The sequence below is a fragment of the Castanea sativa genome, chromosome 1, assembly GCF_040712315.1.
Source record: "Castanea sativa cultivar Marrone di Chiusa Pesio chromosome 1, ASM4071231v1".
Lineage (NCBI taxonomy): Eukaryota > Viridiplantae > Streptophyta > Magnoliopsida > Fagales > Fagaceae > Castanea > Castanea sativa.
The window spans coordinates 34,607,078-34,631,358 of NC_134013.1; the positions used below are offsets into that span (position 1 = coordinate 34,607,078).

At 34.9% G+C, this 24,281-nt stretch overlaps 1 protein-coding gene across 1 annotated transcript; it reads left to right on the forward strand.

The window, feature by feature from the left end:
- Positions 1 to 1,194: 1,194 nt before the first annotated feature.
- LOC142612075 (laccase-14-like) lies at positions 1,195 to 5,974 on the forward strand. Its single transcript, XM_075784208.1, has 7 exons — positions 1,195 to 1,448; positions 1,617 to 1,768; positions 2,161 to 2,405; positions 3,306 to 3,431; positions 3,813 to 4,407; positions 4,610 to 4,971; positions 5,583 to 5,974. Exons 1-7 carry the CDS (start codon positions 1,338 to 1,340, stop codon positions 5,762 to 5,764), a joined length of 1,773 nt encoding a protein of 590 aa, XP_075640323.1. The 5' UTR covers positions 1,195 to 1,337; the 3' UTR covers positions 5,765 to 5,974.
- The last annotated feature ends 18,307 nt before the right edge of the window (positions 5,975 to 24,281 follow it).

Sequence of the window (24,281 nt, forward strand, 5' to 3'; positions counted from 1 at the left end):
TGGGTACTTGGGTTTTCTTTTGATTTCAGAGGAAGGGGAATGTTTTTCTTTTTTCTAATTTTTCTTATTTTAATTCCGAATTAAAAAAAAAAACCAAAACCGCATCGTTTTAGTGGGTTTGATGGCAGCAGTAACAGAATAGTAACAGAGCCTTGAATTGACAAAAAAATGAAAGTTAGAGGACTGAAATGAAAAACAGTGAAAGTTAAAGAGTCAGTTTTACATTTTTGCCTTTTAAATATAATAAAAGCCTTAAATATTTTGTGTATGGCTGTTTCATTTGTCATTGAATGTTTGTTACATATGGCTTTAATTGACCACGTTTGAAAAAAGTGAGGGATTATTTTGATAAAAAAATTACAGTCTTAGAAACTGAGTTGACAACCGAAATAAAATTTTAGGGAATTGAAATTTTTTTTGTGTTTTTTTTAAGAATATATATATATATATATATATATATTATAAATATGATAGAATTTTAACTTATGATACTGGCTTCTATATTAAAAACCAATTTTAACTAATTACTTTTTAATATAAGTAAGGTTTGAATGCTATATTTTTATTTGATAACAAATTACTATACCTGTTGAGTTGTATTATTCCAAAAAAAAAAAAAAAAACTTGACAATTATGTTTACTATTATTTAAAATTTTTTCATATACCTTTATTTTATTTATTTTAATTCTCGTATCCCCATCGTGCATGGAAAGAAGGATATGTGTATACTTTTATGTGAGAGTCAGATGGATACGTACTCGGAGGATAGATATGTTAGGTATGGCGACCAGTTTTCTTAATTCCGGTTTACAGATTTTGCTCTGATTCAACTTGGAGGATAGGTAAGTCAATTTTTGTTTAAATCAAATTCATTTTTTATTCTTCTCCAAAATTTTCAGATGAAACATATAAGGAGTGTTTGGTAGAGTAATTTGAGATGAAATTTTTGTAGTTTTTTGAAATACATGTAAGTAAAAATATGTGTAATGTTATTTAAAATGTAAAAATGTGAGCTTAAAATTCTACATCAAACAGATTCATAATATGGCCAACAACGATTCATCGAAAAATATATATATATATATATATATGATAATCTCGAGGTAAGAAAAGTTCCACGTGCTCAGTTTTTCACCTAATAAATCCTATAACAATAAGTCCACCTAATTATCAAACAGTGCCACCATTGATCACATGCCTTGAAATGTCGGACTGGACTTCTTGTACGTAACCGTAAATCAAAACCTCCCAACTCTACCAAAACCCCATCCGAAAAAAGCCGAAGTTATAAAAATGCACTTTCCATTCTTGTTTGGAAGTACTGGAACTGAGAAAAATGAAGGTTTCGTTCAAGATGAATCTGTTGCTAGAGCTTCTGGGGTTTTTGCTTCTAAGTGAAATGCTCTTTTGCATTGCTCAAGGCAATGTTCATTACTATGACTTTGTTGTAAGTGTAACTAATTACTTCACAATTACATTTCAATTCTATCCCATTCTAGCGGTTACTTTAGTTTTTTTTTCTCTGGTTACCCTGGAATACGAGCCTGAGCTGAATTGGGTTTGATTTTATGAATGTTTGTTTCTCAAATTAAGAGTTAGATTTTTCTGCTTGCAGCTCAAGGAGAGCAATTTTACAAGGCTATGCTCTACAAAGAGCATGTTGACGGTAAATGGTGATTTTCCAGGACCAATGATACGCGCTCACAAAGGAGACACTGTGTATGTGAATGTTTACAATCAAGGACGATATGGTGTGACAATTCACTGGTACTCTCTCTTTCTCTCATTCAATTTCAAGCTCACTAACTTAGTTGAGACAAATATTTGTACTTATTATGCGGCAAATAAGACTATTTACGTATATTATTTAAACAAGTCGTATAACTCATTAAAAAGGTCATATGACTAAAACTAAAAATTAATTGTCTTATTAATTGCACATAGTAGATTGGAGTGAGATAACTTTAAATATATTAATAACCAAACATTTTTTTTTCTCTTTTAAAACTTTATATAAGTAATATAGTGGAGGGGAATAAAAAAATCTTAAATGCTAATGTGTCATGTATTTAGGGAATTGAATGTTTAAAATTTTATAAGCAGTTTAAAATGGTAATGTTTTGCTATGGAATATTTTAATGTTTTTTCTACGGTTTTAGGCATGGAATAAAACAACCAAGAAACCCATGGTTTGATGGACCTGAATATATCACACAATGTCCCATTCCCGCTGGAACAAATTTCACATACCAAGTCTTACTTTCTTCGGAAGAAGGAACTGTATGGTGGCATGCTCACAGTGATTGGACAAGGTCATCAGTGCACGGTGCTTTCGTTATTTTACCTGCAGAGGGAACAACTTATCCTTTTCCCAAGCCTGATGAAGAACAAGTTATAGTATTTGGTACGCAAATATCATATTCAATCTCCAGTACCTTTTATGGACGTAGTAGTAGCTTCATTTAGCATGAAGTTTTAATTTTCTTTATTGATTGCAATAATTTCGATTAAAATTTTCCATTAGAAGATATATAGTAGATTCTTGCTGTTAAATATATAACAAGATCAAGTACAGGTGTAAATTATAGTTAATGTGAACCATGCAATTGATTTTTTTCCCCTGTGAAATATAGGGTTTTTTTTTTTTTTTTCAGCTTGTAACCATTGCAAAGAGAATTTGATGGGGTCATTTTAAAGGGAGATAATAACCTTGTCAAATTTATTTTATTATATTTGACATTTTTAATTAATATCATGGTAACGTGGCCAATGAGCAATTGTTGGTTCAAGTACATTAACAATGTGAACAAATTAAAGGTTGTGAAAGAGTATGAACTTTATCCAAGTTGACATTGTCTGATGTTTTCCACATATGACGTGGATTTTCAAGTCATTCCTTCTCTCTCTCTCTCTCTCTCACCCGAAATTCAAAGGACCTTTTCATCTTTGACTTCTTGTTGTATCTGTCTCATATCATACTTCAAAGCCATGTTTGTGTCAATTAGTTTCTAATGCATACCAAAAAAATAGTTTCATATATATATATATATATATATATATATGTGTGTGTGTCTATATATATATATCTCTGAAATATTTTATGCCAATATAAGAGTGGGAATTCTTAGATTAATAATAGAAGCTGATGAGAGCGTTTTATTATAGCACTAGGATTTTATTTTCTTTATTAACTATGCTAGATATGTTTGATTAATGTATTACAAATTGCTTCTATTTTATTACCAAAAAAATAAAAAATTGTAGATATTAGTCTTACTTTTTGATTCCTATTGTTTTATTGCAGCTTCGTGGTATAAAGAAGATGTGGAGACGTTAATGGATGAGGCCCTTCGTTATGGTGGATTGACCACATTGTCTGATGCTTATACCATCAACGGCCAACCTGGGGATTTTTATGATTGCTCCAACGGTAAAATACCTTAAATACGGAATCACACAATTATACTTAACTAATTATTTAATTGTACTGCTCTTGTAATATATATATATGATACTGGATGACAAGAGACTATAGAACCACTCCAAATTCTACACCATTTAACATTCGCTCAGTTGATTTAATTAAAAAAGTCTCTTATGATAAAACAAGAAAATTGGGTTTTAATCTCACTTATATCATAAAGAAACTCCTTTGTGTCTTGACTTGATTATAAAAAAAAAATAGACTCCATGAGCATAAAAAACACATATGGCTTTCTCATAATGTGTCAAAATGTTTTACTTAATTTTTTTTTTTGTTTTTGATACGAAAATGTTTTACTTATTATGTGTTTACGATGGCAAATTGCAGAGACAACATATCGGATGTCAGTTGATTATGGCAAGACCTATCTCCTTCGCATAGTTAATTCTGTAATGAACACAGATATGTTCGTCGCCATTGCTGACCACAATCTCACAGTTGTTGGATGGGATGGCTCTTACGTCAAACCATTAGAAGTTAGTTACATAATGATAACCCCAGGACAAACAATGGATGTGTTGGTCACAGCAAACCAATCTCCTAGCTACTATTACATGCTTGCTAGCCCTTATTTTGATGGACAAGCAGATGACTTTGACAAAAGCATCACTAGTGCAATTTTCCAATACAATGGAAACTACACTCCTCCATCGATACCAGTCTATCCAAGCAATATCCCTGGTTTTTATGATATAGGTGCTGCTTCATATTACACAACAAAGTTAAGGAATTTGGCAAGTCCAGAACACCCTGTAGATGTTCCTCTAAATGTCACCACAAGAATGTATATAACTGTTTCTATAGGCATGATGCATTGTCCCAATGACTCATGTGCTGGGCCTGCTGGGAATAGGCTTGCTTCTAGCTTAAACAACATCAGTTTTGCAAACCCAAAATTGGATATATTGGAAGCATACTACAGGTATATATATTGGCAACTATACATATGATATCTTTCTAATTGATTTTTTCTTTCATAATTACATTAAATTATTATCCTCTAGTCTATGCATATTTGTACACGCGTGTTCAAAAGCATTTAATTAGAACAGTGTATGGAATAATATGATTAATGGTATCTAATTATGAAATAACATTCTCTCATAAGTTATCTTTTGTGGCAGGCACATAAGTGGATATTACGAGACAAATTTCCCAGACAAACCACCGCATTTGTTCAATTTCACCTCAGAGGACTTGTTGACGGACAATGTTACCATATCAGATCAAGGGACAAGGGTGAAGGTGCTAAATTATAATGAGACTGTTGAGATAACGTTTCAGGGGACTAATGTCATGAATTCAGGAGAAAATCATCCAATGCATTTACATGGGTTCAGATTTTATGTGGTTGGAACGGGTGTTGGAAACTTCGACAATGTCACTGACCCATTGACTTACAATTTGGTTGATCCACCTGAAGCTAATACTGTTCCAATTCCTAAAGATGGATGGGCTACCATCAGATTTGTAGCTAGCAATCCAGGTACTTTAGTTAACCTCATTTCTTATGATAAAATTCATTTTGGTTTAGTTTTGTGCTTCGTTTAGTCCATAGTTATCTCCCTTTTTCTTCTTGCTGATGATGTTTTGAAATGCAATATTGAACATTAAATTGACAAAAATCTAGGTAAACAGGAATCACGTTGCATATTAAATTGACAAAATTTAGCTATAGATCCTTACGTGTTGTATTGGTCAATAATTCACATAATTGAATTTAATTATGCTTAGAAAAACATAACAATGTTTTTGTTGCATTGATCAATATAGTCACATGTTAAATTTAATTGGGACACTTAATAATACAACACTTGAAAAGAAATGTACCTGAATTTCACCCATTTTCAAGACAAAGGTACCACTTGCTTAAATACAATTAATCTATCTAAAGTAAGGTTCAACAAATGTATAGGTACCAATTTAAAATAGATTTGACGTGTCAAAAGTCATTTCAACAAATGTATAGGAACCAATTTAAAATAAATTTGACGTGTCAAAAGTCGTGTAGTTTAATGACATGCACTCATAATCTAATCACGGATTTATTTCGATGAATAAAAAAAATGGATTGAAACTTGGATGAATTTTTTTCAGGAGTCTGGTACATGCATTGTCATTTTGACCGGCACATGAGTTGGGGTATGGACACAGCTTTCATAGTAAAGAACGGTAACACTGAAGAGTCAACCATCCTGCCTCCTCCAGCTTACATGCCTCCTTGTGAAACTGATTCCTTGTATGGGCCACGACAGTCAATGTTCCAGAAAGAAGAGTAAAGGAAAACATTTAATAATGACACCATTAAGGTCGTTTTAGACATGCATTGTTTAGGAGTTGGTATCAATTATTCATGAGGTTTAATGATAGGTTTTTCATTTATAGTCAAATATTAAGGGTAAAAGTTCTATTGGCGCTTGAAAAGGCCACATAATATACTTTTGGATTCTCTTATGCAAATAAATTTATTGATACAAAAATTTTGATAATTGTGGACATGATCCATTATGATTGATCCATAATTCAATGAATTACATACAAACATGTTTGCATAAGCAAAAATAAGGTTTAAATATATTGTCCGCCTCTAAAGTTTAGCCAATGAGAGATTTTAAGTTAATTTCGTACTAGAGGCCATACTAGTTTGGTTAGGGGAACGATATATTTTGGTATCGGTTAATATCGGTATACTATTTCGAAATTACCTATATATATATATTGTTAGGCTCTAAATATTTAGGATTAAATGTTTAGAGTTTAAATTTGTATATATTGGCAAACCTAGAACAGAAACATGTCTAGGGTAGGTGTTAAACATTGCTCAAAGTGGTTCATGCGAAGACTCAAGAATATACAAGCTGCAGGAAAAAGAATTAAATTTCTGTGAAGCTCGACCGATCAAAGAATGAAGCTCGACCGATCGAAAATCGCAAAAAAAGAATTTTTGTAGATTTTTTAAACAGGCCTAAGCCCACGAAAACGTTTAGGATTTCAGTCCAACAATCCTAAGTATAAAAGAGAAACCCTAGCTACATTTTGAAGACTCTTGGAAGACTTGTGAGTTACTCCTGTGACATCTGAGAAGTTCTATATCTTCTAACTTTACAAGCATCTATCGAAATAAGATCTACAATCAAATACTGGTGGAATCTAGTTACTGCAAGATCAACAAACTGTGATCTGAAACCTTTGAGTGAGATCTCAAAGTCACAAGCGTGGGTGCTTGTGTGGTGCAAATCCAACAGAGAAGGAGTTCGTGGATTTGGTGCTTACACATGGTCGTGTTCGTAAGTTACTACTAGATGTAGCAATAGATTTAGGGTTAAGTCTTGAGGATAGCTAATCCTTCCCAGGTTTTTTACCTTGAAACTATCGGTTTCATTGGTTTTTCTGGGTCATCATATTATTGTGTTCGTTATTTTTCCACTGCTATGCATGATATGATCTGTCATTGTTTAACCTAGATCTCATAATTATCTTAAGTAATTACTTGGCTAATATATTAGGTTAAACAATTTGATTTAAGGGGTCTAAAAAAACAAACAAGTGGTATCAAAGTGGGTTCGCTCTTTTTTGGGTAGTTTACCTTGAGTTGATTCTTAACCCCTGCTATCATGAAACACGGTCACTCTCTTGTAATCCCTCCATACTTGATGGAAATAACTATGCTTACAAGAAGATTAGAATGAAAGCCTTTTTGAAATCCTTGGATAAGAGAGTATGGCTCTCTGTTGAGAATAGTTGGGAGAGACCAACCGCTACTGTCAATGAATGGGCCACTGCATAAAAAGAAGCAGCAAGCTTTAATAGTAAGGCCATGAATGCTATGTTTAATGTTATTTCTATAAAAGAATTTAAAATGATCTCTAATGTAGAGGTTGCTTATACTGCTTGGAATATTTTACAAGCTGTGCATGAAGGCACTAAGACAGTAAAGATTAATAAATTGCAGTAGCTGACTTCTAAGTTTGAAAGCATTAGGATGTCTGATGATGAGACTTTTGATGAGTTCTATGCCAAATTGAATGACATAATAGAATCTTCTTTTAATTTGGATGAAGAGATATTTGAGAGCGTGAAAAAGTGTTTCTCCCTGTGCTGAAATTTGAGATCCAGTCCCTATTTATAGAGGCTGGGATGCTTAAAAAATAAGCAAGACGATTAGAATGTGAATCGGGACACGTCTTTCTACGAAAAAATCGAAAAGGATGTGTTTTATCGTCACCCGAAGAGCGTTAGGCCAAAGCCCTTATAAATTCCATTCAGCACTTTGAAAGTGACGTTCAACACTCCAAAAGTGCCGATAGGCACTCCAAATGTGCCAAATGGCACTCTTGGATGCCAATCACGCTTTTGCGCTAGGGTGCGTTTTGGACTCATTTTTTAGGTTTTCTTGAGCTGGGCCTTGCACTTAGATGTGTTTTCAATCCGTATTCTAGGATTTTTACCTCTTTTCTAGATAATTCAAGTATTTTCAACAACAATTATCTTGTATATAAATACTCTAAAAATATTGACAAAGTCTGGATTATCTATAATTTTATTGTATCCAATTACTTCCTTTATTCCCATGCAAGCAAGCCTATTTTGAATACTAACTATCAACAAATCACAAAATTATTTAATTAATTTTAATTGTTTAACCAATTAGAATTAATTTAAAATAATCATGCGTGGTTGACTTTACCTAGACACAATGCATGTTGATCGTGCAAGTTTGATCATGCGATATCTGACGGTCCGATTTGGAAATCGGGAATACCATTGCGACGGTTAGAACCTCAAGATCATTTTTATGATATGCAATGAATGAATTAATGTATGTAATGCAATCATGAATTTTGGGGTACAATTGGTCACTCTAGTCATCTTCCTTGATTAAATCATGGGTGCAAAATCGAGTATCTACAAATGTGTAAGTTGGGCTAATTCTTGAGTTAAGCAATTCATATATATGTGTGTTTTGTCACAGATTGCCAAAGGGAAATATTGTTAGGTTCTAAATATTTAGGATTAAATGTTTAGAGTTTCAATTTGTATATGTTGGTAAATCGAGAACAAAAACATGTCTAGGATAGGTGCTAGACATTGCTTAAAGTGTATCATGTCAAGACTAAAGAATATACAAGCTGCAGGAAAAATAATTAAATTTTTGTGAAGCTCGACTGATTGAAGGATGAAACTCGACTGATTGAAAATTGCAGAAAAAGAATTTTTATAGATTTTTTAAACAAGCCCAAGCCCGTGAAAACATTTAGGGTTTCAGTCCAACACTCCTAAGTATAAAAGGAAAACCCTAGCTATGTTTTGAAGACTCTTGGAAGACTTGTGAATTACTCCTATGAGATCTGAGAGGTTCAAGATCTACAATCAAGTGTTGGTGGAATCTGGTTGCTACAAGATCAACAAGCCGTAATCTAAAACCTTTGAGTGAGATCTTAAAGTCATAAACGTGGGTGCTTGTATGGTGCAAATCCAAGAGAAAAAGAATCCGTGGATTCGGAGTTTGCACATGGTTATGTTAGTAAGTGTTGAGGACAAATTTTTCACACCACATGACTTTATTTCATTGGCAACCCACACTACATCAACATTATCATGGATTTTGGGAAAATCTCTTTTGAAGCCCAAAAGAGCCCATATTTACACAAAAAAAGGTGTCAAAGCCCATGGTCCAGCTCATGAGTTTCATTGGGGGAATTTTGGGAGTGGTGGTTTGAACGGCCAAGAAGTATGTTCAGTAAAGCTCCAGTGGTTCAAAGTTGATAAAGGAAAGTATGTTACGTGGCATGTCTTTCCCAATTCCCTGAACTCTAACGAGTCAGTGTGCAATAAGTAATATTTGGTGAGCCTCTCATATGACATAACACTTAAAATAATAAAACTCCCCATGCTCTTTACATAAAAATTAATGTTCATCATATAATATAAGTTTAAAAATGTAATTATATTATTTTATATAAATTATATTATTATTTTCATTTAAATCAATTCCAAGCACATGGCTAAATATATATTAATATCTTATATCTAGCATTAAATGCTCTCCTTACTTTCCAAGATTTGGTTAAAATACAAAGAGACCATAATTACATCTCTAAGACTTCATCAAATATCAACCAACCAGTTTATTACTTACCAAAGTTATATATGGACTAAACATATAATTTTCTAAAAGAGGAAACTTAGCCAAAAATACCAAAAATAGTTCCAGCAGAAGCTGTAACAGCTCCTGCAAAAGCTACAACAGTTCCACCAGAAGCTTAGGCAATTGACACATGTCCAAAAGTAACATTATCAACCCATTAATATCCAATACCAACAGCTTGCTGCTATACCCAAAGAAGCAAGGGTCCTATAAAAGAAATTATACCATTTTAAGTTAAGATCCTTAGCGTCTAGCTACAATACCAAATATAGAAAGATCCCATAAAGGTTATATTACCATTTTTAGCCAACCCATAAATTTAATGCTAAATATTTTCCTCCAGCAGAAGATGTCATTTAGATGAGATCATCCAACAGCTATTGTTATAGAGTTGACAGCTTTAACAACAATATTAAAGGCTCAAACTTTCTTCTTTTGACTAAAAACAAAAACCCACTAATGAAACCACTTACTTTGTCAAAGACTTTTCCTTATTTGCTAAATTTCCCTTCAACTAATTCTAATCTAGTTACATGTTTGGCTCTATATAAAGAGGACCAAGCCACACACAAAGACACTATCCATCCCTCTCTCATCCTTAATATTCTAAAACTTCATTCATTTTACTGCCATATACACATTTTCATACTTCTCCATCTCTCCTACAAAATCTTTCTTAGATAACAACACAACACACATATTACAACACACCATTATCCATTATCTATCATTTTGTTGCTCATAAACACATCTCAATCTCTTTCTCTATTTCTCGTACAATACCTCTCTTCTTAGAAAGCAACACAACCAATGTCATAACACAAAAAACAACTCCAACAACAACTATAAGCTCATGTATTTACTATATTTAACCTTCATATAATTTATCTCATACGTCCACATATTTTACAAACACATTTTTCACAAACTATCCATACATACTTCTCACATATATATATCTAATCTATATTATAAACACCATATCTCACAAAACATATATATTTCTTTCTATCTCCACACATCCTTAAAGATACCAAACATTCTTCCAAGAACATATTACAAATGCCCTTCTCATGAAAGACATATGAACATCAATACTAAGGTCCTTCTCTTAAAATGCACAAGACTTCATATTAAAGTCATTCACATTGAAGACATACATTTCTAATACTTAAAGCTATTCTTATGAAAGACACAAATTTATAAAATTAAAAGCATTTCTTATGGAAGACAATATCACTCATGCTTGACTAAAAACTAAAAGAGCATTACATGGGGAAAATAAATTAAGTGCATGATAAAGAGGATAAACTTAACCAACCTATGCACATGGCTGGACATATTCTCTCTCCCTGCAATTACACCCATTTTCCCCTTTCAATAATGAGGTCACCATGAAAGGACTCATAATATCATACCGCATCGCTAGACTCATTTTCTCATACTGCTAAAATGTTATTAAGTCCACTAATGTTATATGGCTGAAGCTACAAACTATGAAAATAAGTCATTATATTTTTATCACTAAAATTATACCATTGAGTATATTTTAATTTATTATCATTATACTGTTGTACTCATATTATTCTGGCGCTGGAATGTTATCAGCTCACTAACGCTATACGGCTAGAGCCACAAATCATATAAAGAACAAAGTGATGCTGTATAGTTGGAGTTAGAAACATACAAGATAAGTCAAAATCTCTCTATCTTTAATATTACATTATTAAGTATACGTTAATTCATTACTATTGCACCACTGGATGCAAGTTACTTTAATATCATCTCACTATTTAATAAAACATGGTCTCACTAATACTTCATTAATGAACATACATATTAATAAATTGATCTACCACCGTTGACGTATATTATTTGGATATGAACCACCGCTGGACATATATTATTCGAACATAAACATTACTGGACATACCTTATTTAGACACAAACCATTGCTGAACGTACCTTATTATATTGAACATGAACCATGAACCGCAGCTGGATATGGACTATTTTGGACTCATTCCATTACTGGACATATGACACTTAATTAATTACATTCTAATGGACATCACTTAACACACATAATAATAACGTTCAACTCACTGTTTAATCAAAGCTATTATGCTAAACATATTATTTATTTATTTCAGTCATTATCATGATTCTAAGATTTTGGGCTTTATCTATTTTATAAGCCTAAAAATGTACCGGAAGCCATTGGTCTATGTAGCCCAATGTCAAGTTCTGGATTGGACTCCCCAAACCAAATTCAGGTCTAGCAAGGTCACACCTCCAGTGGAAGACACGTGGACATGCGCAAAAAAAATGCCTCTGACAGTAAGTTACTACTGGAGGTAGCAATAGATTTAAGGTTAAATCTTATTGTAAAAACTTCAATTCTCTTATAGTGAATTTGTTTTACCTTAAGGATAGCTAGGTCAAATTCTCCCCAGGTTTTTTACCTTGAAACTAATGGTTTCATTGGTTTTCCTAGGTTATCATATCGTTGTATTCTTTATTTTTCTGCTGCTGTGCATGATATGATCGGTCCTTGTTTAACCTAGATCTCATAATTAACCTAAGTAATCACTTGGCTAATATATTAAGTTAAACAATCTGATTTAAGAGGTCTAAACAAAAGACACACACACACACACACACACACACACACACACACATATATATATATATATCCATTTAAAGATTTAGATCAAGCACCTTTGACAACTAGGTTGCAGCAACTTCATATCCACCAGTTCAGATAGTATGAGAGTGAACACAAGTTGTGACTTTGTAAGCAGTTGGTACAAAACCTTTTAGATCTCCAAAGTATAAATAAAACTTGCATTAGGGTTTACTTATTATATAATAGATCAAGTAGAAACCAAACTCTAATCACATAATGGTATGACAGGTTGAAAATTCAAATCTACATTATTGCAGTTTGATCAATTGAGTCTTTAGGTTTCGATCGGTTTAGCATGAATCGAAATCCTTGTTTGTTACACTAAAGTCCAGAGCTTGAGCACTTGACCTGAAAAACTTATAAACTCTAAAGTACTATAACAAGAAATGTTTTGTTCACGTATTTGCTAACACAATTATAGATACTTAAAAGTTAAAACTTAACAATCTCCTCATTTGGTAATCCATGACAAAACTTATAAAAATATAAAGTGCTCAATACAAAAGTAGCCTTATTACAATTAATAACCAAAAATAAATCCCAACCAAATATTTCTATCTTAGAAATTGCAAGAAATAAAGCAAATAGTTTGATATCACTTATTAGATATGAAAAATTTTTGTAGCGCCAACTAAATCAAAATATAAGCATACAAGAAACAACTAAAAGAAAAAGAAAAAAAAAAAAAAAAACCCCTTAAACTAACAGCTGAAAAACTGTGCTTAAATCAACATCCTCCAAAAACAAACACAACCAACCATAATCTACTCCCCATTTTTGTTACAAATTACCAAAAAGACAACCCAACTCATTTTTGAAATTATAGAATTAAAAATTAAAAATTGCTTATTTGCAACATTACAGACTAAAAGGTAAAAACACTCCACATATAAATTTTAGGTGTTAGCTTTTATACTTATATAGTTTTATTGGCAAACCCATGAACACAAACTTGTCTAAATATAGCTTATAGAGTCTATATGAATGATTAGACAATGCTCAAGATGCTGGTATTTAGTGTGCAAGAACAAGAAAGCAGCTGATTCAAGGAAAATAATTTTTAAAAATTTTGACCAATCAAAACCTAAGTTCGATCAATCGAAGGCCATATTTCATAATCAGATTTTTAGCCCAACAACCCATTAGATGCTTTGGGTTTTAGACTACTTCACTAAGCATTTAAGGAAAATCCTAGGGAAATTTTTTCAAGACTTTAAAGCTGCTCAATTTGAGATCTAAAGGTTTTGTATCTACTAATTTTTCAAAGTCTCTACTGGTGATCACTCACATACTCATTGAATTGTTGGATTTAGGTTGCTACCTTCTAGCTAGGAAGTGTGCTAGATTCAAATCTTCGAGGAGACAATGGAGTACGTAGTTTGAAGGTTTACATTGCAGCTTGTCACGTCCACCGAGGACATCATCAACGCCCTGCTACCAGCTCTAGTCAAGCTCATGAATAATGGATAGTTTCCCAAAACATGGTGCTTACTCTTGAAGAGATTTTGCGTTTTCGAAACTAGGTGCTCCACCATAAAGCCAACATCGACATACCTGCTACTATTTAGAGCATCCGTTATAGGTTTCAATAATACCTTCTTGCTCTTTTTGGGCAGCCTCATCCCACACCACCCTCGGTTCCGAATTGCTGGGTCCCACCCCCTCTAGGTAGTATGAAAATCAATGTTGACGCAACTATTTCTACCAACAAAGCAACTTTCGCAGTTGTTGCTAGAGATCACCTTGGTGCTGTCATAAAGGTTTAGGTTGGAATCATGCCATCACACTCCCCTTTTCAAGCCGAGACCGAGGCCCTCCTCTAGGTAGTGCAGCTTGCCAAGCACAAACGTTGGCATCATTTTATCTTCGAAGGGGATTCAAAGTTTTGTTTTCAAGCGCTCCTTTCCCTCGGACTGGTCCAACTGCACCTTAGTAGAAAATATTCGTATTTTAGCTAATTTTTTCTTTTCATGCTCTTTCCTTTGGGTTAAGAGGCTTTGTAACTCTGCTGCCCACATAGCAGCAAAGCTTGCTTTAAGTTCTAATTCCTCTTTTTTTTTTTTTTTTTTTAAAATTCTGGAAATCTTCCCTCTGCTTTGTTTGCAGCTTGTAAGGAGGATTCCACCTTTTGTTTCTTGTTTTTTGTTTAATGAATTGCATATTATCAAAAAAAAAAAAAGAAAAAGAAAAAAAGATCATGTTGAAGCAATTTACTATCATAGATGTTTATGTGGTTCAGAGCCTAGTTTGGTAACTGTAGTTAGATTTACAATGAATAGAATTATTCTGACTACAGTATAATAGAGATAGAGACATGAGAATTGGATTAGAGTTTAGAGTGATGAGAAATGAGTGTCGAGAACTAAAATTCTTTTGTGAAACTAATTTGGTTTCATTGATTTCCTAGGTTATCATATTGTGTTTCCTTCACTTGCATGATTTTGTGTTTAACTTAAACCTGCATAATAAATCTAATAATCGACTTAGCTTTAACTTGGTTAAATACAATGTTTTGTCAGGGGTCTAAAATTAACATTTGAGACCAATATTATTATTATTATTATTGACATATAATTAACCCATGCATATGTATGGGTGCATAATACGCATAGTTTGTACACATTATTTATAAATAATAATAAATTTGAATTAATCTTTTTATAAGACAATTAAAGTATAATTAGAAGGAAACTTGACATGAAATTGAATTCTATTTAAAATATAAAGACACTTGGAATTGAATAATAAGACAATTAGAATAACACTAATTTGTATAATCTGTGACTGCAATTAGACTCTAATTGTTTTTTTTCTTGCAATTTTCATTATATTGGTTTCGGAAAATAACTTTTGGATACTAAATATATTGTTGGAAAAATACATGTTTGTATCGCATACAAAACATACGCAGCGAAAAATTAACGGATCTACTTCATTTGCAATTGATAACATGTTCTATATAATTTCAGAATTCAAGAACAAGAAAGCATACCTTGGTGCGGTGAAATTTAAAACAAAAGATCAGAAGCACTTGTGAAGACTTTTAATCTCCACTCCAATTCTACTTTACGCCCAAGAAATGTGCTCTCTCAATTAATTTCCAAATGAAGAATAATAGAGTGTCTCACACTCTCACATACACACCATTTCACAATAGTGTCTCTCTCTCTCATAAAATTTTGTATGTTTCTTCCTTTATATCTAACTGATTATCTAATTGGGCTGGCCTTTTGGGCTTTTCTAATTGGGCTTTAGTGTGTGGCTTGGAGTGGGACCAAAAGAGATCAATAAGACACTAGCTCCAATGGACCTTGGGCTTTTCTATCAACTCTTGACAAGTCCAAAGTTACCATTAACTATATTTAATACTACTATATAGATATAGTTGCACTCTAGGCCTTATTTATAAATTATATCTCAAAACTTTATTGTATATGCAACCCTTTCATAAAATATTCGTAGTAATACAAAGTTATGAAAATAGACTGCCACTTTAAAGAATACTACATCTTTAATCCTTGAGTACCCGGTTTAATCTTTTAAGTTATTCATCATATATTTATGAAATCCTATGTCATAAATATATACTTTAGTAACTCCTTACTAAAGTGGTTAGGCCTAACACTCTGAATAACCAAACTCATTAAACTTACCTCAAGGGAATATTTTATATCTCCGTTAAGAGATTATGGATTCCATCTTGAGAATATATGTCTAACATACTGAGGTTTTGATCGTAACTTTTAGATCTCACTCCTAATATATCAAAGCAACCTACACCTCATGATCATGTCCATTATTCTCTCAAGATTAAGAGTTCATGCAAATAGAAGTCGGGAGATTTATTATTCATTTGACAGTCGTTAGGATAATAATAATAAATCTCACAGTGGTCCAGTTCAATATGTCTTAACTCTTAAAACATATCAACACATCAACTAAAAATCTTCACTTCCATTATCAAGACAAACTATCTTAGTTGACATGTTATAGTATTTGCAGATGAAATGCCAAATTTCATCACCGATTACGAACTACAATTCTGATTTTACAAAGAATTTGCGATCTATATCTTCTGTAACTAAATCACATAAATCACATATTATGAATCTCACGGATTATATGATAATGTCAAAATATTCATATTACCATTATTTTAGATAATAATAAAACAACTTTATTAATCACAATATTAAGTCATACATAGCATCATACAATAGGATTTAAGGGCACTAATCCTAACATATACAACATCAATTTACAATGACAATCCCTAAAATTCTACTAAATACAACACAAAATAAAAGAATAAATTGGCCCAATAGTATCTCATATATTGAATGAGGATAGGCACATGGGATTATGTAGCTTAATTATATTTTTTCATATCCAAAATCTTCCTATATAGAATAAGACTGCTTGGTGGCAATAATACTTAACTTAAGTTGCTGCATAACTGATGTTGGTGGTGCTGCTAGAGGCTTAAGTAGATGCATAATCGCTGTCGGTACTGTTTGAACCATGATGGATGTTTTGATTGATTTGGAGTATCATTATCTATAGTACTATTTAAGGGGCTTCCCCTGTTTGGATCAAATTTTTTTTGTTCCAAAATACCCTTATTGCCTACATTTAAGTAGTGGTAAAACTTAGTAAAAATGCTTCTTTAACTTCCACGCAAAACACTATCTACAAAATAAGAACATGCTCCCAGTACACTTACATTCTCTCCCCCTCACCACCCACGATCCCAAAAATTTTGAAACTCACATATAATTCGTAGCACACAACCAACCAGTTTCCCAATCTAAATCTTAAACTCTCTTTTAAAAATGTTACTCACAATCAAACGGTTTCTAGAAATGCGTACACCCAGGCAACAAATCTTGCCCAGATCAACTACCGTTTGACGCAACTTTACAGGTCTTTCCCCTAAAATTGTTTGGTTCGTTTTTTTTTTTTTGGTTGGATTTGATTACTATGTCTGATTGTTTGGGGTTGAAACTGTAAATTCGGGGAGAGAGAGAGAGAGAGAGAGAGAGAGAGAGAGAGAGAGAGAGAGAGAGAGAGAGAGAGAGAGAGAGAGAGTTGGTTTTCCACAACAAGGAGTATTATCAATATTATTCAATAAAGATGGTTGGATGAAATTGGGGAAGGTAGAAGAGAATTATGAAGGTGTCACATTCCAACTGCATGGTTGCCAAGGTTTTGTCTCACCCTTTTGAAATAATGCTATTTAAGAATTATCAATTACTCTGCTTATTTTTTAACTTCCTTTTCTTTCTTTTTTTTCTTTTTTTTACGTTGCTAAGTTTTGAAATTGTGCATTTTTTCTGTGTTTTGTTCTATTCTGTTATGTGTAAGTGGAATTGAAATTGTGGGGTTTCTAATCTTTGCTCAAGCTTTATAATGGATGCAAGTTATTAAACTTTACCAAAAAAAATAAACATAAATAGAAGTGCCTCTGAGTACTCACATGGGCGCGTGCTCAAAAGCTAGTAATTTGTAATTATTATCCATTTTTGGCAATTATGTTAATGTAGTAATCAATGTTATAATGATTGGAAGATAACACTATAATTCAATATTGTGTAGTACATATATTGTTCTTCAAAATTCTTTAGGAAGAAATTGAGAGAGGAAGAAAGATGAAAATATGTATTTATGACTTAACCTTTGAAAGGTGATGAGTATTATGCATTAGCAGGTGAAATAATTTTCCATCATCCTTAGATTTTTTTTTTATTGAAAAATGTAGTAATCTCAAATAATGATTCATGCAAATTATTAAGTTTTCCCCAAGAAAATGGAAGAGCCTCTGAGCACGCGTTGATGCCCGTGCTAAGAGGCTAGTTAGCATTAAAGCAAGTTGTAGTAGATGGTAAAGTTATTGTCAAAACTGAAAATCAATAAAGTTCCCAAGTTAGTTACGAAGGGAACCGCAAGGTATAGCCTCAAGGTCTCAGTCGATGCCGCATATAACGCATTTGATCTAGTGTTGCATTAGTTATATTTGCCATAAAATCATCAAGGTTAGCTCCATTGTCTTGACTACGGATGACATCTTTCATTTCTTGCGCAACTTTTTTCTATTTTAGAGGGTTCTTGCAGAGCATATAGAGGAATCATGACAGAGAGATTGCACTAGTATCTTTGCCTACGATCATAAAATTCAAAATTATGTCCCTTAGATATTGATCATTCATTTTGTCTCGATTCCTTTTGCTCTCCACCAGAAACCTTGAAAGTATATCCTCCTTGTCATCAAGATTCAACAAAACCAATAGTCCAGATTGTCAAAGCAAGTGGTACATCTCATTGTGCCAAAGTCCTTTAAAAGATAGATAGCATTGGAAGTTACAAATAGTCAAATACATCCTGGGTTTCCCCAAATAGGCATTGTTAGTTTGTCACAAATTTAAAACTCATGCAATCTTGTTTCACTTCTAGCAGTTCCCTTTTGGTCCTAATTACTCCATGCACAAAATTATCAAGGATTTTGATTTTCTTCTTAAGGGCAGCTTTGGAGCCAATGTTAGGAAACCTCTTCAGCTTTCAGAATGGATCGACATAGTGCCAATAGACCAAGGCATTTGAATCATCAAATGCCTTCATGAATGCAGTTCCCTCCATTAGTCTTCTAAATATTTTCTTCAAAGGATTTACATATAGGATTGTTATGGCATTTGAGATAGTAAGTATATAGTGCAGACACTTCCCACGTGTCATGTCTTCCCCCAATAAAAAGCTTTGCAAATCTTTCCCTCATCAATCATCATTTGAATCTCCACTTAGGATTTTAATATGGATATAACAAACTTGTATTACTTTCTATGGAAAGGATAAGTGTTAGAAATACTGATTGAATAGTATTGTATTTCTCACTGAAAGAATATACATGAGTGCCTTTATATAGGAGGCATATGAGTGCAGTACAAGTAAATATGAGTGTAGTACAAGTAAGAGTGCTATACAAGTAAGAGTGCTAAACAAGTAAACTAGTTGGGCCTAAAGCCCACAACACTATATATGTTAATAGCCCCCCTCAAACTCAAGGTGGATGTGAGACCAACTTGAGGTTGTCAACCAAAGTACAAAGGCGTCCCTTAGGATGTGACTTGGTGAAGATATCTGCAAGTTGATCTGTAGAGGAGACTGAGATTAGCTTGAGAGCACCATGGACAAGATGATAACGGATAAAATGACAATCGATCTCGATGTGTTTAGTCCGTTCATGAAAGACATCATTGTGAGCAATATGAATGGCACTTTTGTTGTCACAATAAAGAGGAGTAGCAGAGGATGTCGACACACCTAAGTCTTTGAGAAGCCATCGTAGCCAAAGAAGCTCAGATGTGGTATCGGCAAGGCACGATATTCGCTTCAGTACTAGAACGGGCCACATGAGTTTGTTTCTTGCTTCGCCAAGAAATCAGTGAAGAACCAAGACGTAAGCAATAACCAGTTGTGGACCTCGCGATCGCGTGGGATCTCCCCTTGCCCAACCGCATCGAAAAATGCACGGAGAACAAGAGGAGACCGAGCGCAGTAGAAAAGACCATGGAAGAGAGTGCCACTTTAGGTACCGAAGAATGCGCAATGCCAAAGATAGTGAGTCGATCGTGGAGCGTACATGTGATATTGGCTCACCCGGTGAACAACATAGGAAATGTCTGGACGAGTAATGCTGAGATAAACTAGGGCCTGCCAACTAAGCGTCCGTAAAGAGAGGGATTAGACAATGGTTTCCCCCCGAGGGAGTCGGATGCGCATTAAGCTCGACCGGAGTGTCAACGGTGCCTTGCTATCGCCGAGTCCAAATTTCTAGACAAGAGTTCGAGGCATACTTGGCTTGAGTAATGTAAAGTCCATCTGTAGAATGAGTGATTTCAAGACCCAAGAAGTAGCTGAGATGTCCAAGATCTTTCATCTCAAACTGCTGACTGAGAAAATCTTTGAGTTCTTGAATGCCACTGAGGTCATCACCAGTTATGATCATATCATCCACATACAGGAGAAGTAAAATAGTGCCTTTGTCAGTGCGACGAAGAAATAAGGCAGAATCATAATGACTGGCCATGTAACCCAAACGAGAGATGGTAGAGCTGAACTTGGCAAACCAAGCACGTGAAGCTTGTTTAAGGCCATAAAGTGCACGCCGAAGGTGATAAACCTTGTTTGATTCAACAGAAAGACCAGGAGGAGGTTGCTTTTAAACTTCTTCACTCAAATCCCCATTGAGGAATGCATTTTTGACATCCATCTGGAAAAGATCCCATTTACTGGCAGCAGCAACAGAAGAATAAGAGGGCACGAACGTATGAGATACGAGCAACCGGAGCAAAGGTCTCTTCATAATCAATCCCATACTCCCGTGTAAAACCTTTTGCAACAAGACGAGCTTTGTAGCGCTCAATGGACCCATCGCAAGCGAGTCTTAATCTTGCTAGATCCACTTACAACCAACTACGCATTTCCCTGTGGGAGAGTGACCAAGTCCCAAGTATGGTTTTTAGATAATGCATCAAGTTCCTCTTTCATTGCAATCTGCCATAAAGGGTCAGTGGAAGCCTCACGATAGGTGTGAGGCTCGTGCAATGTAGCAAGGACAGTGTAACAATGATAGTCAAGTAAATGTGCAGGAATAGACCTTACCCGAGTTGAGTGACGAGGTGGAATGTTTTGTACATGATCTTCAGGCGGAGCAGGAGCGGGGGAACCAGGATCAAGGTTGGGTAGCTCGTCTTCAACCTGTTCATCTTCCACCTGTTCATTAAAAGGGGAACTAGGAAAGGGATCAAGGATTTCTGGTGGTTGGACAGAGAAGTTAATAGGAGAATCGGGGAGCAACTACAAGAGGATCAGATCACCTATAGGAGGGTCGTGGAGCAGCACATGTATGAATTTGCGTCTCATCTGGAAATAGATCTAAGACAGAAGAGGAAGATAAAGAAGCACGAAAGTGAGAGAGCTCGACAAAGAGGCGATGTTCCCAAAAGACAACATTGCGAGAGACACGAAGACGATGAGAAATAGGATCATAACACCGATACCCCTTTTGAGTTTCGCTATAACCAAGAAAACAACAAAGTCTTGACCTAGGCTCAAGTTTGTTATGCTCATGTGGCTGAAGAAGAACGAAACAAGCAGCCGAATGAGCGTAGGTGGTGATAGTCCGGAGGTGACCCAAAAGGCGCTCATATGGAGTTTGATTTTGGATGACAGGATCGAGAATGCGATTAATAGTATGAACAGCATGAAGAGCAAGCCTTCGCCCCAAAAGGAGCAGAACTTTGGCAGAGAAGAAGAGCATGAACAAGTGTCAAGAATATGACGAAGTTTTCGTTCGGCTCTACCATTTCTTTGAGAGGTACTCGGACAAGTTAGTTGATGAACAAGGCCATAGGAATGCAAAACAGCTTGGAAAGCATATTGAGTGTACTCAAGAGCATTATCGCATCGAAAAATTTTGATACGTTTAGAAAATTGAGTTTCAACCATTTTTGCAAAATTAGAATACACTTGCAATAATTCGAACGATGTTTAATATTAAAGATCCAGCTATAGCGAGAGTAATCATCAACAAAGACAACAAAATATCGAGATCCACCAATACTAGAGACAGAGGAAGGTCCCCAAACATCAGAATGAATAAGGTCAAAGATATCAGTGGATATAGATTCACTAGAATTGAAAGGCAAAGCCGGTTGTTTTCCTAATTGACATGAAACACAATCAAAATTTTCGTAGACACCGAACCTAGCAAACCTCTAGAAGCCAATTGTTGTACACGGGAAGAAGATGCGTGACCAAGTTGAGCATGCCAAAGAGCAAGAGAAGGAATAGAGGAAACCGCAGCACCGCGGCAATAGAAACGGAGCAACAAGTGGAAGACGAAGGTTGTCCACGGAAACATACGCCCAACTCGGGACCGGCCCCTAGCTCTGTCCCGTCCTTGGATCCTGCACAATACACCGTAATAATCAAATATGATTCGATAACCCAACTCGGCTAATTGTCCCTACGTAAAACAAATTGTAAGAAAGGTCGTGAACATTAAAGACCCCAAAAACGGAGAAGTTGGAGGTTGAAACGGAACCCATATTATGACCGTACATTGTGGAACCATTTGCTGTGCGAATAGTAAGAGGGTGTGGTGCAGGTTTAAGTTCAGAAAATAAGGATGAGTGAGGTGTCATGTGATTGCAATAAGCAGAATCCATAAACCAGGAGGAAGGAGACATACCGGACAAAGCTGAGAGAGAAGAGGAATAAGATGCATTACCAACCATACGAATGACATTGGCGATGATGTTTTTAAGGTCATCTGTGGTCATGGTGAAAGTGCGACCTGAAGACTTAGACTGTGCAAAGACGGGAGCCATTGGTTGGACACTCTCAATGTTAGCAATAGTGGCAGAAGAACCTGAAACAGCTGATTTATTGCGCTGAAAGCAAGTCTCAATATTATGGCCAAAACGTTTGCAAAAATTGCAAAAGCGTTTACTAGATTGTCTGCAATGATTGTTGCAAAAGGAAGAAGACCTGTCCTTATTCTTCATTTAGAAGCAAAATATGCAAAAATGGATTGCAAAAAATGAAATCTACGCGAAAAACTGAGTAAGGAGAACCTGGACTGAAAAAGTCAACTCCAGAAAAGTCAACGGTCAACAGTCAACGGTCAATGTCAACGGTCAAAGTCAACGGTAGCTGACGTGGCAGGCTGACGTGGCTTGCTGACGTGGCTAGGGCTGACGTCAACAGGATCAGTATGGCGCGTGGAGGCGCGTGAGCAGGCGCGTGGCGGCGCGTGGCGGCTCGGTTCGGCGCGTGGAGGCGCGTGGGCGCGTGTACTGCAGTGCAGAAACTTCTGGTGGCGCGTGAGGGTGCGTGGAGACTCCGATAACTGTGAGGTTTTCACGAAAAAGATAGATCGGAGCAAGACGATCTTCGTGGTACCTTCGGAAAATTTTTCGGAGCAATATTCACGGCGGTGCCGAAAAAGGCAGTGGTCTTTGCAAAGGTTCTGACTCCTCAATCGGCGGTGCCGCAGGTCCGGAACCTGAGGACGATGTCTGGAAGACTCGAAGGTTCAACGGCGAAAGGCTGTGGCAGTTGTCGTGACAGCGGAAGCAATATTGAGAACGGAGTTACACCAATAAAGACAAGACTGCTAAGAAAAGGTCAGAGCAGTGGCTCTGATACCATGTTAGAAATACTGATTGAATAGTATTGTATTTCTCACTGAAAGAATATACATGAGTGCCTTTATATAGGATGCATATGAGTGCAGTACAAGTAAATATGAGTGTAGTACAAGTAAGAGTGCTATACAAGTAAGAGTGCTAAACAAGTAAACTAGTTGGGCCTAAAGCCCACAACACTATATATGTTAACAATAAGAATTAAAATTGCAGAAATGCGCAAATTCTAAATAGTTTCTGAGATAATCTAATTGTTGTTGATAATTGTATTTAACTAAAAATGTGCAATATAGTACTTGATTTGCTAATGTTCAATATCACACATGGTTTTCTTTGGAAAAAAAAAATCCGGCTTTACTTGTGATCAAGTACCTAAATCAAATACAGATCTAAGGAAGTTCTAGAAATATATAGGATAATCAAATCTCTTGTGCTGAAAGCTGGAAAAAAAAAATCTGACATATACAATCATAAGCTACAGGAGGGACAGCTTAATCCCTTTAAGAGATTAGCCTTTTCCCTCGTTTAAAATGCTCCACATCAAACACATTATAATTGTAGCCCATCAACAGTACTCTTTCCTTTCCCAACAACCCTTTTTGACATTACAAAGAGAAATAAGTTGTAATTTATGAAAAACCTACCTGTTGGTGCAAATACAATGATAATGGAAATACACAAAGAGAAACTGAATAATACTTCTGAATTTTTTATTAATTTAAAGAGAGAAATTACACAACACTATTTGGACTGAG

Bases quoted from the DNA above. Each gene is read 5' to 3' on its own strand.
- LOC142612075 (XM_075784208.1), top strand. From the start codon at position 1,338: ATGAAGGTTTCGTTCAAGATGAATCTGTTGCTAGAGCTTCTGGGGTTT. The intron at 3,432-3,812 runs GTAAAATACCTT...GGCAAATTGCAG, and splicing joins TTTTTATGATTGCTCCAACG to AGACAACATATCGGATGTCA. The intron at 4,972-5,582 runs GTACTTTAGTTA...AATTTTTTTCAG, and splicing joins ATTTGTAGCTAGCAATCCAG to GAGTCTGGTACATGCATTGT.